Source organism: Bos javanicus, chromosome 10 (assembly GCF_032452875.1).
Source record: "Bos javanicus breed banteng chromosome 10, ARS-OSU_banteng_1.0, whole genome shotgun sequence".
Classification (NCBI taxonomy): domain Eukaryota; kingdom Metazoa; phylum Chordata; class Mammalia; order Artiodactyla; family Bovidae; genus Bos; species Bos javanicus.
In genome coordinates this window covers 87,737,539-87,753,659 of record NC_083877.1, presented here as the reverse complement: position 1 = coordinate 87,753,659, position 16,121 = coordinate 87,737,539, and the positions used below count along the sequence as shown (strand labels likewise).

General features: G+C 45.3%; 2 protein-coding genes across 8 annotated transcripts in view; one reads left to right on the top strand and one right to left on the bottom strand.

Annotated features, from left to right (window-relative positions):
* Positions 1-6,154, bottom strand: part of LRRC74A (leucine rich repeat containing 74A) — a 32,789-nt gene extending 26,635 nt beyond the window's left edge. The window contains exons 1-3 of one of the 4 annotated variants that reach the window (XM_061429558.1): positions 5,758-6,154; positions 4,137-4,265; positions 1,105-1,277 (exon numbers count right to left, since the gene is read on the bottom strand). In XM_061429558.1, the coding sequence (XP_061285542.1) occupies positions 1,105-1,277; positions 4,137-4,265; positions 5,758-5,794 (339 nt within the window). In that variant the 5' untranslated portion in view covers positions 5,795-6,154. The remainder of the gene's footprint in view (positions 1-1,104; positions 1,278-4,136; positions 4,266-5,757) is intronic. The other 3 variants (XM_061429554.1, XM_061429557.1, XM_061429556.1) reach the window with 3 other exon arrangements.
* Positions 1-16,121, top strand: part of ANGEL1 (angel homolog 1) — a 69,315-nt gene that overhangs the window by 26,500 nt on the left and 26,694 nt on the right. The window contains exon 1 of one of the 4 annotated variants that reach the window (XM_061429550.1): positions 6,202-6,405. The exons of 2 other annotated variants lie outside the window; for them this stretch is intronic. The gene's annotated coding sequence lies outside the window, so the exon portion shown is untranslated. Of the gene's footprint in view, positions 1-6,201; positions 6,736-16,121 lie in introns of those variants that run through there. One more of the 4 variants, XM_061429548.1, reaches the window with a different exon arrangement.

The following is a 16,121-nucleotide window of genomic DNA, read 5'->3' as shown; positions in this document are numbered from 1 at the left end:
AGTGGATTTCATTATATTCTATTTTTTTTCCCCCATGAAGCTCATGAGGTAATGGTGCATTCCTAACACTTCATTAATCAGTCTTTCAACGCTCCATAAATTTCAAGATGGCTTTGTTCTTTCTCTGCTCTTCCCACCCTTCCCTCCTCCTTCTGAGGGTCACGTTCAGTGACTTCTTAACGAGCACGCACTAAGTGTAAATGCTGTTATAGATTCAAAAATGAGTGTTTTTTTTTTAAATCAAACTTTTTCTTTACTGTCCTAAGTGAACCAACAGCGTTATACTGACATACACCTGCTACATTGTCTGTTTTCCTGAGATGGAGTCAGTTGTGCGTACGGAACGCTATATAGTAAGTTCAAGGTCAAGTCCTTGCTCACTCATGCCGGGCTGAGTGAGAACATTATTCCTGTGGGAAAACAGGATTCACTCTGCAGTGTGATCTTGAAGAATTACACCTAATGTTGCCAAAGGCAGACATAGAATGGAATGGCTCAGTAGTGAACTCATTTATCGCAAAGGATAATGGAGATGGAGGTCTCGGAATGGAGACCCGGCTGATATTTTGTCTTGTGTTTTCGCACTAGCATTTGGGCCCTTGCCCAGATCAGTTGCTTTTCCAGTGTCCACAGCCTTGTGCCTTTGCTTCCTGGATATGAAAGAATACAGACTTTCAAGGTCTGGGTCTCTAGTAACCTCTTTCTTAGGAGCTAATGGGCATCCATGCCTATTGGGGAAATAGCTGATAGTGATGCAGAGTCTGGGCTTCCAGGTGGTTCAGTGGTAAACAATTGGCCTGCCCTGCAGGAAATGAAGGTTTGATCCCTGGATTGGGAAGATCCCCTGGAGAAGGAAATGGAACCCACTCCTGTATTCTTGCTAGAAAATTCCATGGACAGAGGAGCCTGGCAGGCTGCAGTCCATGGGGTCATAAATGAGTTGGAGATGACTAAGCAGCTAAACAATACCATGCAGAGCCTAGGGCAAGGTGGGCAAGGAGGTGGCAACTCAGGTCCCACAGTAGGGCTCTCTGACTCTTGGGCCCACCACCCTGTCAAGCCCCAACTCTGCCAGGCTTCATGTGCCCGCACTGGCATGCTCACCACCAGGGCTATAGCAATAGCCTTGGTTCCGTTGGGGCCCAGCCCATGGTGGTTGAGGTTTATGTAGGACTCCTCCATGTTCCGGATGAAGTAGGAGACGGGCACTACGCCCACCAGTTTGCAGGCCTCCAGGTACAGCTCCTTTTGTCCAGTGGTGAAAAATTTCTCGGTATCTGCAAAAAAAAAAAAAAAAAAAGATGCCAGAGGAAGAAGCGGAGTTTCTCTTCTTCCTTTGCCTTATCTTCCTGCTAACCCAGACCACATTTGATTCTGACTGGTGTCCTCTCTGCCTGAGGGTCTGATCCTATGCGTGTATGTTCCTCCAACTGGAAGGTCAGCCTGTGGTGGGAGACTCTAACTCCAGAAAACCCCGTGGGGACGTTTCCCTTTGGTAAGAGAGAAGGTCCCTGGTTTTAGATTCCAAACTACCTGGAAGAAACGATGTGCTTCACTCCCATCTTCCCAGGTTGACTGCGAAAGGGTGTGTAAGGGTGACCTTAAGGATGTGTGAGCCCATCTGTGCCCACCTGGGGACACCTTTGAAAGGCCAGCCAGACAAAAAGCTGGTGGTTTGTTGACAGTTGAGGGAGTTTCCACCGCAGTTTTAGTTTCACTGTGCTCAGTCGTGTCCGACTCTTCTGTGACCCCATGGGCTGTAGCCCACCAAGGTCCTCTGTCCATGGAATTTTCCAGGCAAGAACACTGGAGTGGGTTGCCATTTCCTCCTCCAGGGGATCGTCCCGACCCAGGGATCAAACCTGCATCTCTGTGTCTCCTGTATCGGCAGGTGGATTCTTTACCACTAGTGCCACTTGGAAAGCCTTTACTTTCATTGCCACTGTTAAAATGTGAGCCACAAAGATTTATGAAAGATTTAGAGAACTCCCAACTAGGAAAAGCCCAAGTAGGATGCAGTGGGCTTCTGTATGTGCAAGAATGAAAAGACTCCCAAATCCATTGGAAACAAATACACTTGGGGGCTGGGGGCTCAGTTCCTTGGACTTTAGACTAGCCTGGCTAGTGGGCAGCAGGCGGTGGGGATGCCCCACGACCCTGTCCTCATTGAACAAGCTCCACTGATGCAGAGCTTCCCAGGGCCAGCTGGGGTCTAAGCCAGCATCTGTTTTCCCTTCACATCCCTGGGCCTTTGGCCAACCCACCCTAAACATTTCTAAGACGGACAACGAAAGCTTTGTTGGTGGAAAGACAAAGTCTTTGCAAGCAAGTTGATTTTATAGGCACAGCTACAAATTGGCCTTCTTTTCCAGATGATTGTAGACCAGGGGGTTTTTCGAGCTTCAGCACTATGGACATTTTGAATTGGATCATTCTCTTCTGTGAGGGACTGTTACGTGCAATGTAAAATATTTAGCAGGATGCTTTTCTTCATATATTTCTTTTTGGCTATGCCATGCAACTTGCGGGATCTTTCCCAACCGGGGATCGAACCCTGGTCACGGAGCGTGGAGTCTTAACCACCGGACCACCAGGGAAATCCCTGAGCAAGATTCTTGGTCTCTACCCATGAGATTCAAGTAGCATCTGCCCCCTCACCCCACCTCCAGTTTGCCAAGTGGCCCTTGGGGTGCAAAATAGCCTGTTGTACAGAAAGAGCAGAAGTAACATCCGTCTTCTCTCGCTTCTGTTGCCTCTCCACCAGCTTGCTATTCCTGCCCAGGCTCCTGTCTCGGGCCATCATGGGAGACTTCCTGCACCATCCTCAGTATCTCAGCACCGCTGCTGGGGCGCTAGAAACTGGAGGAGCTGAGCCCTGAGTTTCCATCCAACACAGAACTGTGGGGCCCAGATTCAGTCCTTAGCGGTTCCTGTTTGCCCAAGCAGGATAGGTAACCCCCAGCTTTGTCCTTGGAACTCACTCTGTTTGCAGTCCGCTGACCACTTCTAGCTGTATTCACTTTAGTTATATTTTCGAGGCCGTTTGCAATAGTCTTATCACTTGCCGGCCATGGGTGTGGGGAGGGGGAAAGAGATAGAAGCCGGAAACTGGGATACAACCTCCATTGTTTCTATCTGACACCCCTCTGACCTTGTAAAATTGGGTGTTGCAATCAGCGTCAGCAGCAACCTTGAAGTGGGAAAGAAGTTAGAAAAGGGACAGCAGGATTCCCGGGGGGTGGCAGGAGGAGGTCTGTGTTGAGGGTGAGGTTGCAGGTTGACTATGAGGGGGAGGTGACCGCGCAGGGGAGCCACACAGCTGAATTCGGCAGAACAGCCTCGCCCATGTGTCTGCAGCCACTGATCACACTGCACCCCCCCAGCTCCAGAACACAGGAGAGGAAGGGGTTCAGTCTGGGGAGTCTAAGGCCAGTGCATCAGGCGGGGCCAGCATTGCTCTGGCTCTGCTTCCTGTGTCCTTTTTTTGCACCTCCTTCCTCGAGGGGACCGGAAGGGAGGAAAGGGTGGAGGTGACGTTTGCAATAACCCTCAGCCAGAGCCCCCTCCCCTTGCCCAGACACGCTTGGATTTGTTGAAGGAAAATATGGGGCCCTCGACCGGGGGTAACAAGAACTCTCCTGTGAGAAGAGGAAAGTCGCCAGCATGCCAGATGGGCCCCAAATCCTCCAGGGGCCCCTGGGATATGGCATACGGAGGGCAGATGGACCAGGTGGGGTGAACATGGAGTCAGCAGACGCTGGCAGACTTCTCGGCCACTTGCACAGTCTTTCTAAACCTCAGTTTCCTCCCCTATAAAAGGCAGGTAAATAATGCCTACCTCCTGGAACTGGTACAAAGGTGGTATAGAGGCCACTTGTGGAAACATTCAGAAAACCGGAAGCCCCTGCCCTTTTATTGGTCCAGCTTTCGACAAGCTGATGCAATGGGCATGGGGTAGCGGCGACCGCCACCCCCAGGCTGGTCTCTAGGAGGGTGAGGGATAACACGGAGCACAGCCACATTCCCTCCACAGCATGTCCCTCCAGGCAGACCCTGGGTCGACAGCAGGGACCAATTTCTGCAGCTTCTGAGCAGGCAGGTGAGCCACTCCTCGCCCCTCAAAGGCCTACACTCACCTTCGATCTCAAGATCTGTCTCTGAGCTCTCCTGGGCTGGTTTCTCTTTCTCAACAGCCACGGGGGCTTCAGCCTCACAGTAGAGTGTTTCGTTACTGCTCTGCAGTGCAGACACACTGTCGCTCTCATCTGGAAGAAAAACTCAGCTCCTTAGTTCTGGAAACAAAAGCCATCAACCGGCCTTTCCCATGGAGGCCGGAACTGGCGTTCCTGCCCCTCTGTTTCACTAGTCAACGACCTGGGTCTTGGCTGCAGCCACTGACCCCAGCCTTATATGGCTCAAGCGTGCCCTCAGCCCTCTTGGGGGGCCCTCACCCTATGAGCCCTCCCTTCGCTGACACCGGGCAGCCTCCTGTGCTAACTGCCCTCCGTGTTTCCAGGAGGCTTGCCCCTGTCCCAGCCCCTGGGTTGGGCCAGCCTTGGATGTCGACTACTTGCTTCCTCTTTTCCTTCTTTGTGGCTTGGGTGGGGTTCAGGGTCTGCTTTACTCGTTCAGAGAAAGGACATGTATGGATGCAGAGGCTTCCTCATTGGCAGGCACAGAGGGCAAGGGGCAGGGCAGGTGACTTGGGTCAAATGTAAAATAAAATGGAACAGAAGCAGTCTCAGGGAACCAGAGGGCTAACTTGATTCCTAAGGATTTGACCTAAAGCTTCTCTTCCTTCCAATCCAAATTTATGACCATGCAGAAGGAAGAGCTTGCCACTCTCCCTGGGTTGAGGGGTTGAGACTAATTGCTATGATTAAATACACGAGTCCTGGGATTTCCTCACACCAGGCCCCTGCACTTGCTAGATGGGACTTTTCTGTCACTGGGCCTCTGATCTGGAACCAGTCCTGGGCTCCTTCCTACAAGTCACACACAAAGGTAGGGCTAGTCATGCCATGTCAGCAGGATGCAAAGGTCTAGGGAAGCCAGGTTGCACCACCAGGTGCCCTGTCAGAACTCAACCAATCTACTCTTTTAGGTGGGCTGAGCATTAGGGGTCGCAAGTTTTGGCCACCCAGGTTCTAAGAGAGTAGGGTTCCAAATAAGCTCAATGGAGATCTGTGTCCTTCTCAGCCCATGTCCACAGACCCAAGCTCCAACATTTATTTCCCAGTCTGTAAGTCAAGGTCTGTGTGACAAGGGGTAGAAATATTAATAGCAGTGGTCTGACACTTAGAAGACATACAGCAGCTTAGCCATCAAACATAGCCATCGAAAAGTGATGGTGTCCTAATTTCTTCATTACACAATGTTGGAATTCCATCCAACCAGTGGAATGTTGCTAACTGTTGAACTGGCTATCCAGAAAAAAAGAAAATCCTGATTTGTTAGCCAATGTAGTGATGTAAATATTCCCAACATGGCAGACTCCCAACTACCAACATGATATTAACCAGCTCACAGAATGAAAATTAAAGTCATCCAGAGGTGGTATGAGCTAGTTCTAGCCCAGCATTGCATGAAACTCTCTCGCTCCCTGTTTGGCCAGCCCTGCAGTCATCACACATTATCCCAAATCTATAGGGTCCCAGGAGAAGAGGGAACAGGGCTTCTGGGTCTGCACGGTCACTAGGCATTACACTTGAGGCAGCCAGAAGGGCCTGAGTGGTGAGACATGGGACGCATTTTCACCTTTTGTCTCAGGCTCAAGAGGTTCGTCATTGTCCATGGTGCCAGGGCCCTCTCGGGGGCTGCTGCCAGCTTCTTGCCACCCTTCTTCTGCTTCCCTAAGAAGCTACCGGTCCATCCAGCTCTGTCTCAAAATTTATGTACTCTGCCCTCACCCAGACAGATCTTAGGCAGGGAGCCTGTAGTTATCGTTCCATCCCAGCAAGCCCTGGGGAGAGTGGGGTTTGGTGGGATGTGCCTGGATTTGACCCCAACTCTGTCTGGGAGAGGGAGCTACTTCCTAGGATCATCAGGGAGAGAGATATAGCTCTATTCCTGGGAGCCCTGTTGAAAGGATGCCCACCACCTACAACTTTATGACTTAGGACCCACTTTCATTTCATCTTCAGCATTCCATGACCTCATGCAGTCATTGTGATCCATGTGGGTAGACCTGGTAACAGCGAGCCTCCCACCTCTTGGTGACCCTGGCAGTCATCTTTTATGTCCACTGGGGCCAAGCCCAGGCTTGGTTGTAAGTGTGCAGGTGTGGGGAGGTGCCTCTCAGTGGAGTTGTATTTCCCTCTGAGTCAGGACCAAACCCAAGCCCCTTAAAAAAGTGATCGTGAAGAGCCACCGCCATGTTCTTCTCTCAAGGTGGTTGTGCTTCAGGTACGAAATATTTCAGTGATGGGTGAGGTCAGTTTTCTTCTTCTCAGTTCTTCTTGCTTTTTTCTTTCCCCCTTGGGAGAGTATCCTCAACCTTGGAGCAGAAGATCAAAAGCAAAGCACGACAAACATATGTTCTATCACTACAATTGGGTGCAGCCAAAGCACTGTTCAAACTGCTGGGCTGCCTAACTTGAAACCATTCAACCATCATTCCCACGCCTGGCTGTTTTCACATGCCTTGGAGTTGAAGCTCACTTGCGTTTTACTGTCAAGAGAATCTGGAGGCGTGTTTGTTCCTTCTTGATAAACTATCAGCACGTCAACGGGCAGGTCAGTGACTGGAGGGCTTGGGGATGTGAGAATCCCTCTTTGCCACTCAGAAGAATGATGAAGATCTGGGGATGCATGTAGGGAAAACATAGTTAGAACCTTGAATCAAAAGAAATATGTAAATCTGAGACATGACTCATTCCTCCAGGCATTCATTCTGAAAATTTATGGAGCATCTGTTACATACAAGGCACTAAGATAAACACCACAGTGGGGAGGGGAATGTAGACATGATTAAGACTTGGGTCTTCCAGCGCGTGTATAATACAAGATAGAAATCAACAGGGCCTCTCCTAGGTTGTGAGGGTCCTGGGCAAATACTTTTGGCAGAGCTTCTGTTCAAATAAACAACTTGAGTCATCCTAAATCAGCATGACAACATTTCTAGCGGTCCAATCTCCTGTGGTTCTGTGAAAGAAACTGAACAGGCCAGAAGAAATGGGCACCTCCTAGGATAACTTGGTAGGCATGAGTCCAGAAGACCCTAGGGATATCTGGTCAACCCCCATACTGGAGCAGAGGATAAGAAAGTGAGGTATTTCTCTCTTAAAAGAGAAAAATGGCGACCAGAAAGTATTTAGATCCTGGTCTAAGTTCTGGGTGCTCTGCCTGAATGGTGCCATGTGGTCTAAGGTACCACAGGTGAATTAGAAAATTTGAAGGAAGGCATCTCAAATAGCAACTGAACAGAGACACCACTTATCTGACTCTAAAGGTAGTACTGGCAATTGATAAAGGTTGTGCTGGGGGCATCATGGCCTCACAAAGAGCGATGCTGGAATGGGGTCAGAGGTTTACAAGTGGATTCAGGGGTTTTGCCTAATATATGTATACAGATAGATGGATATGAATATAGACATGTGTTATGCCGAGATTATTATACGTACATATATTTTCTAACTTTACGCACTGGAAGGGACCAGAAGCAGAGACAACTTAGCAGTGACGAGCATGCCAGTGCCCAGATCTAGGTTTCTATTTTCCTTGGAAAGGTGGGTAATTTCTGTGGTGCCAGCAAAGAAGGAAGGGATCAAAAACAAAAGTAAAAAAAAAGGGGCATGTAGAAAGCGCACAGGAGCCAACCTGAACGAGCTCCCATAGCCAGAATTGGAATTTGAAGAGCAAAATAAATGATAGTATTGTGCTGTGACCCAAAGGATAAAATAAACATCTACAAGCCCATATTATTCATGGGCTCTGAGCAAACAGAGGGGAGGGAAAGGGCACTGGGTGAGTCAAGTTGTCATTCAAAGCAGCTGTATCATTTTGAATTCCCACAAGGAATATATGAGCATCAGTTGCTTCAAATTTGCACCAATACTTGATATTGCCAGTTTTGCTTTTGAGTGTCATTCTAAGAAGTGTGTAGTGGTATTTCACGGTGGTTTTCATTTGCATTTCCTTAATGACTAATGACGTTGAGCATCCTTTCATATGTTTATTGGCCATTCCTTTATCTTCTTGCTATTTGTTCAGATCTTTCGCCCATTTAAGATTGGACTGTTTAATTTTTCATTGAGTGTCAATGTGTTCTAGATATAAGTGCTTTGTCAGAAATGCGATTTGCAAATATTTTTTCTCTCAGTCTGTGGTTTAGTTTCTTACTCTTAACAGTGTCTTTCACAGAGTATACAAATTTTAATTTTGATGAAGTCAAATCGTATCAAAATTATCAATTTTTTTCTTTTATGGATCATGCTTTCAGTGTCATATCTAAACTCTCTACCTAGCTCAAGTTCAAGTAGATTTTTTCCTGTTTCCTGTTATTAGTTTTATAGTTTTAGCTTTTACATTTAGGCCTATGATTCATTAATTTTTTTATCATGATAAAATATACTAACATAAAATTTGCCATTTTAACACTTTTAAGTGTACAATCCAGAGACATTAATTTTACTTACAATGTTTCATAACCATCACCACTATCCATTTCCAGAACTTTTTCTATGATCCATTTTGAGTTAATCTTTAGATAAGGTGTGAAGTATACAATATACATATAAATGCATGCGGATGTTACATGTCCCAGCACTATTTGTTGAAAAGCCTGTTCTTTTTCCATTTATTGGAGAATTTTTTTTTTAACCAAAAAAACCCTGTTTATTTTGGATTGGCATATCATTTCAGTTCAGTTCAGTCACTCAGTTGTGTCCAACTTTTTTCGACTCCATGAATAGCAGCATGCCAGGCCTCCCTGTCCATCACCAACTCCTGAAGTTCACTCAGACTCACGTCCATCGAGTCAGTGATGCCATCCAGCCATCTCATCCTCTGCCATCCCCTTCTCCTCCTGCCCCCAATCCCTCCCAGCATCACAGTCTTTTCCAATGAGTCAACTCTTCGCATGAGGTGGCCAAAGTACTGGAGTTTCAGCTTTAGCATCATTCCTTCCAAAGAACACCCAGGGCTGATCTCCTTTAAAATGGACTGGTTGGATCTCTTTGCAGTCCAAGGGACTCTCAAGAGTCTTCTCCAACACCACAGTCCAAAAGCATCAATTCTTCAGCGCTCAGCTTTCTTCACAGTCCAACTCTCACATCCATACATAACTACTGGAAAAACCATAGCCTTGACTAGATGGACCTTTGTTGGCAAAGTAATGTCTCTGCTTTTCAATATGCTATCTAGGTTGGTCATACTTTTCTTCCAAGGAGTAAGCATCTTTTAATTTCATGGCTGCAGTCACCATCTGCAGTGATTTTGGAGCCCAAAAAGATAAAGTCTGACACTGTTTCCACTGTTTCCCCATCTATTTCCCATGAAGTGGTGGGACCAGATGCCATGATCTTCGTTTGCTAAATGTTGAGCTTTAAGCCAACTTTTTCACTCTCCTTAGTTCCTCTTCACTTTCTGCCATAAGGGTGGTGTCATCTGCATATCTGAGGTTATTGATACTTCTCCCGGCAATTTTGATTCCAGCTTGTGCTTCTTCCAGCCCAGTGTTTCTCATGGTGTACTCTGCATATAAGTTAAATAAGCAAGGTGACAATATACAGCCTTGACTTACTCCTTTTCCTATTTGGAACCAGTCTGTTGTTCAATGTCCAGTTCTAACTGTTGCTTCCTGACCTGCATACAGGTTTCTCAAGAGGCAGGTCAGGTGGTCTGGTATTTCCATCTCTTTCAGAATTTTCTACAGTTTATTGTGATCCACACAGTCAAAGGCTTTGGCATAGTCAATAAAGCAGAAATAGATGTTTTTCTGGAACTCTCTTGCTTTTTCCATGATCCAGCGGATGTTGGCAATTTGATCTCTGGTTCCTCTGCCTTTTCTAAAACCAGCTTGCACATCAGGAAGTTCACAGTTGACATGTTGCTGAAGCCTGGCTTGGAGAATTTTGAGCATTACTTTACTAGCGTGTGAGATGAGTGCAATTGTGCGGTAGTTTGAGCATTCTTTGGCATTGCCTTTCTTTGGGATTGGAATGAAAACGGACCTTTTCCAGTCCTGTGGCCACTGCTGAGTCTTCCAAATTTGCTGGCATATTGAGTGCAGCACTTTCACAGTATCATCTTTCAGGATTTGGAATAGCTCAACTGGAATTCTATCACCTCCACTAGCTTTGTTCGTAGTGATGCTTTCTAAGGCCCACTTGACTTCACATTCCAGGATGTCTGGCTCTAGGTCAGTGATCACACCATCATGATTATCTGGGTCGTGAAGATCTTTTTTGTACAGTTCTTCTGCGTATTCCTGCCACCTCTTCTTAATATCTTCTGCTTCTGTTAGGTCCATACAATTTCTGTCCTTTATTGAGCCCATCTTTGCATGAAATCTTCCCTTGGTATCTCTAATTTTCTTGAAGAGATCTCTAGTCTTTCCCATTTTGTTGTTTTCCTCTTTATTTGCATTGGTCGCTGAGGAAGGCTTTCTTATCTCTCCTTGCTGTTCTTTGGAACTCTGCATTCAGATGCTTATATCTTTCCTTTTCTCCTTTGCTTTTCACTTCTCTTCTTTTCATAGCTATTTGTAAGGCCTCCTCAGCCATTTTGCTTTTTTGCATTTCTTTTCCATGGGGACGGTCTTGATCCCTGTCTGCTGTATAATGTCACGAACCTCATTTCATAGTTCATCAGGCACTCTATCTATCAGATCTAGTCCCTTATATCTATTTCTCACTTCCACTGTATAATCATAAGGGATTTGATTTAGGTCATACCCTGAATGGTCTAGTGGTTTTCCCTACTTTCTTCAATTTAAGTCTGAATTTGGCAATAAGGAGTTTATGACCTGAGCCACAGTCAGCTCCTGGTCCTGTTTTTGTTGACTGTATAGATCTTCTCCATCTTTGGCTGCAAAGAATATAATCAATCTGATTTCGGTGTTGACCATCTGGTGATGTCCATGTGTAGAGTCTTCTCTTGTGTTATTGGAAGAGGGTGTTTGCTATGACCAGTGCATTTTCTTGGCAAAACTCTATTAGTCTTTGCCCTGCTTCATTCCGTATTCCAAGGCCAAATTTGCCTGTTACTCCAGGTGTTTCTTGACTTCCTACTTTTGCATTCCAGTCCCCTATAATGAAAAGGACATCTTTTTTGGGTGTTAGTTCTAAAAGGTCTTGTAGGTCTTTATAGAACCGTTCAACTTCAGCTTCTTCAGCATTACTGGTATTGGCGTATAGCCAGTTAATAATGTGATGGTTTCAGATGGACAGCAAAGGGACTCAGTCATGCATATACATGTATCCATTTTCCCCCAAGCTCCCTCCCATCTAGGATTCCACTGAGCAGAGTTCCATGTGCTATACAGTAGGTCCTTGTTGGTTATCCATTTTAAATATAGCCGTGTGTACATGTCCACCCCAAACTCCCTAACTATTCCTCCCCTCAATCCTTTCCAACCCTGGCAAGGATTTATTATCTTTACACCACTGTCAAAAATCAATTGACAAACCAAAACCACATAATCAGCATCTAACCAGAATGTACTTTAAGCTACTAGTTTGTGAGATAAGCCGCTATGGTGCTGGGAGGTGGGTCTAAGGCACTCAGTGGGTAGGCAGTAAACTGGCTCTACAGTCAATCCACAGAGTGGGGCAAGAGAGACAGTCTTTGGGGAGAGGGAACTGTGATTTTGATCGAAAACGAGTCAACAAGAAAGCCACCCAGAGCAAGGTATGGCCAAATACTAAGGGAAGGACTATTCTCTTCTTTATTGCCAATATTCATGTTACGATCTATTCGTTAGTGGGGATCATGGCGGAGGGACCCTTTACTATCCTATAACCATTTATACCACCCTTATAAATACTGCTAATGTTCTACGGTCCTTATATGTGTTTCAATTTTTCACTCAGTTGTGTCCGACTCTTTGTGACCCCCTGAACTATACAGTCCATGGAATTCTCCAGGCCAGAATACTGGAGTGGGTAGCCTTTCCCTTCTCCAGGGGATCTTCCCAACCCAGGGATTGAACCCAGGTCTCCCGCATTGCAGGCGGATTCTTTACCAGCTGAGCTATGAGGGAAGTCCCCTTACATGTACAAACACATTCAAATTCTCTAACAGCTATTATAAGGTGCTATTTTTATTCCCATTTTATAGATGAGGAAACAGCACAGAGAGGTTAAGTTACTGGCTCAAGGTCACACAGCTAGAGCTGGGATATAAGTGAATTCAGTATGGCTGCTGCCTCTCTACACTGACCCTCTTGCCGTTCCTTGAACAAGACAAGGTTGTCCCCCACTCAAGGCAGCTGCTGTTCATGGTTCAGAGGAGGGTCTGTGCTCAGGTTATGTATTTCAAGAGTTGGCAAATTAAAGTCTGAGGACCCAGTCTGGTCCATTGCTTGTTTTTGTAATAAAGTTCTGTTGAACACAGCTGTGATCACTTATTTAGGTATTTCTGTGCCTGTTTTCATGCTACAATGGTGAAGTCAAGCAGTTACTACAGAAATCCACGGCCGGCAAAACCAAAAACATTTTCTATCTGGTCCTTTAGGAAAAAGTTTGCTGTTGTGTTTGATGACCGTTAGTATGGGATAACTACCGAAGGTCCTAATATTCCGTAGGAAGGAGTGGAGAGCCAAGGATCAAGGATAGCAGGCAGAAATCATGTAAGGAGGCGGGAGGAGGAAGCAGAAGCACAGAAAGAAACAGAGCCTTCATTATTAGGTGTAATAATATCCAGTTTTATGTAAGGGCTGGTTTTCTTTACATGGCAACTGCAAATCAAATTGGATTTCAAGTATGTGGGAGACTCTGAAAGAAAGGCACTTTCAGAGTTATTTTTTAAAGCAAATAAACTTTTGCAAAATACATAGAAGTTCCCCATTATGTGTCTACTTCTGCAAGTTTGGGTTTTATTATGCTTGATTTCCTTAAGAACTGGAGCTCTTCAGAAAGAAGGATTTCTTATTAATTAATTATTAATGAATGAATGTGTTGAATATCTTGGTACTGAATATCTGTCTGTCTTCTTTGGAGAAATGTCTGTTTAGGTCTTTTTCCCATTTTTGGATTGGGTTGTCTGTTTTTCTCGTATTGAGTTGTGTAAGCTGCTCGTATATTTTGGAAATTAATCCTTTGTCAGCTGTTTCATTTGCTATTATTTTCTCCCATGCTGAGGGTTGTCTTTTTACCTTGTTTATGGTTTCCTTTGCTCTGCAGTCTTTTTGTTTGTTTTTACCATGTTATACTTTAAAAAAAATTATTTCTTTTTAATTGAAGGATAATCGCTGGGCGATGGGGATAGAGTGGGGAACCTTGTGAAGGATACAGTATACTGAGAGGTACTGATGAGTAAGCAGACAGTGACAGTCTGGAACCCAGAGTAAGCGAGGATGTTTCAGAAACAAATAAGGAGGGCTGCGGTCCAGATGTGGGCAGTCATGAGTCTGTAGGCAGGTGGGTGTTAGAGACCTGGAAATGCTTTCTTGAGGAAGGAAGGTCTAGGCTGAAACTTGAAGGTCTGTTAGGCAGTAATTAGGTGAAGGCAGAGGGCAGGGTAGGCCCGGTAGGGAAGGAGAGGTATATATGGCTGAGAAAAAAGCACGTAAAAGTCTCTACAGTAAGTTACAGTCTCCAGCAAGGCTGGAATGTGATTCTCCCTGCAGATGAATTGTGGTGGGAAGGAAGAGCTAAGAGGAGATGGGAGGTGAGTGGAGGGCAGTAATGAAGGGTCTTTAGTGCTATGCTATGGAGTTTGACTGTATTTTGAGGACAGTGAGGGTTTGCAAACAATTTTTGGTTTTGGCCGTGCTGGGTGGCATGTGACATCTTAGTTCCCAGACCAGGGGTTGAACTTGCACCCCCTGCACTGGAAGCACAGAGTCTTCACCACTGGATCACCAGAGAGATCCTCCAAAGAGGGTTTTTAAAATTATTTATTTGGCTGCGTCGGGTCTTAGCTGCAGCCATGAGACGTTTGCTGCAGCGCTCAGGTCCTTTCACTGCAGCGCACAGACTCCCTAGTTGTGGCCTGAGTGGTCCAGAGGGCGCGGGTTCAGTAACTGCAGCACGTGGACTTCGTAGCTCCACGGCAGGTGGGATCCTAGCTCCCCAACCAGAGATCAAACCCAAGTCCCCAGTATTGGAATTGCGGAGTCTTTTTGTTTGTTTGTTTGTTTGACCATGTTAGACTTAAAAAACCTTATTTTTTAATTGAAGGATCATTGCTTTATAGAATTTTTTTGTTTTCTGTCAAACATCAGGATGAATCAGCTATAGGTATAAATATGTCCCCTCCCTCTTGAACCTGCCTCCCATGTCCCTCCCCATTCCACCCCTCTAGGTTGACACAGAGACCCTGTTTAAGTTCCCTGAGACATACAGCAAATTCCCATTGGCTATCTATTTTACATATGGTAATGTACATTTCCATGTTACTCTTTCCATACATCTCACCCACTTCTCTCCTGTCCCTGTGTCGGTAAGTTTGTTCTCTATGTCTGTTTCTCCATTCAATTCAGTCAATCAGTCGTGTCCAACTCTTTGCGACCCCATGGACTGCAGCACACCAGGCTTCCTTGTCCATCACCAACTTCCAGAGCCTGCTCAAACTCAAGTCCATCGAGTCAGTGATGCCATCCCACCATCTCATCCTCTGTCATCCCCTTCTCCTCCTGGCTTCAATCTTTCCCAACATCAGTGTCTTTTCCAGTGAGTCAATTCTTCACATCAAGTGGCCAAAGTATTGGAGCTACAGCTTCAGCATCAGTCCTTCCAATGAATATTCAGGACTGATTTTCTTTAGGATGGACTGGTTGGATCTCCTTGCAGTCCAAGGGATTCTCACGAGTCTTCTCCAACACCACAGTTCATCTGTTGATGGACATTAATCTGTCGATGGACATTAGGTTGCTTCCATGTTCTAGCTATTGTAAATAGTGCTGCAATGAACATTGGGGTGCATGTGTCTTTTTCAATTTTGGTTTCCTCAGGGTATATGCCTAGGAATGGGATTGCTGGGTCATAGGGTGGTTTTATTCCTCGTTTTTTAAGGAATCTCCATGTCATCTTCCACAGTGGCTGTATCAATTTACATTGCCACCAACAGGGCAGGAGAGTTCCCTTTTCTCCACACCCTCTCCAGGATTTATTATTTGTAGACTTTTTGATGATGGCCATTTTGACCAGTGTGAGGTGATATCTCATTGTAGTTTTGATTTGCATTTCTCTAACAATGAGTGATGTTGAGTATCTTTTAATGTGTTTGTTACCCATCTGTATGTCTTTTTTTTTTTGACTTTTTAAAAAATTTATTTTATTTTTTAACTTTACAATATTGTATTGGTTTTGCCATATATCAACAAGAATCCACCACAGGTATACACGCGTTCCCCATCCTGAACCCTCCTCCCCCGTCTGTATGTCTTCTTTGGAGAAATGTCCGTTTAGGTCCTTTCCCCACTTTTTGATTGGGTTGTTTGTTTTTCAGGTATTGGGTTGTATGAGCTGCTCGTATATTTTGGAAATTAATCCTTTGTCAGCTGTTGCATTTGCTATTATTTTCTCCCATTCTGAGGGCTGTCTTTTCACCTTGTTTATAGTTTCCTTTGCTGCTCAGAAACTTTTAAGTTTAATCAGGTCCCACTTGTTTACTTTTGTTTTTATTTCCATTACTCTAGGATGTGGGTCATAGAGGATCTTTGCTTTGTGTCATTGAGTGTTCTGCCTATGTTTTCCTCTAAGAGTTTTATAGTTTCTGGTCTTACATTTAGATCTTTAATCCATTTTGAGTTTCTCTTTGTGTATGGTGTTAGGAAGTGTTCTAATTTCTTCTTTTACATGCAGCTGTCCAGTTTTCCCAGCACCACTTATTGAAGAGGCTATCTTTGCCTCCCTGTATATTCTTGCCTTCTTTGTCAAAAATACAGTACCCATAGGTGTGTGGGCTTATTTCTGGGTTTTCTATCTTGTTCCATTGGTCTATATTTCTGTTTTTGT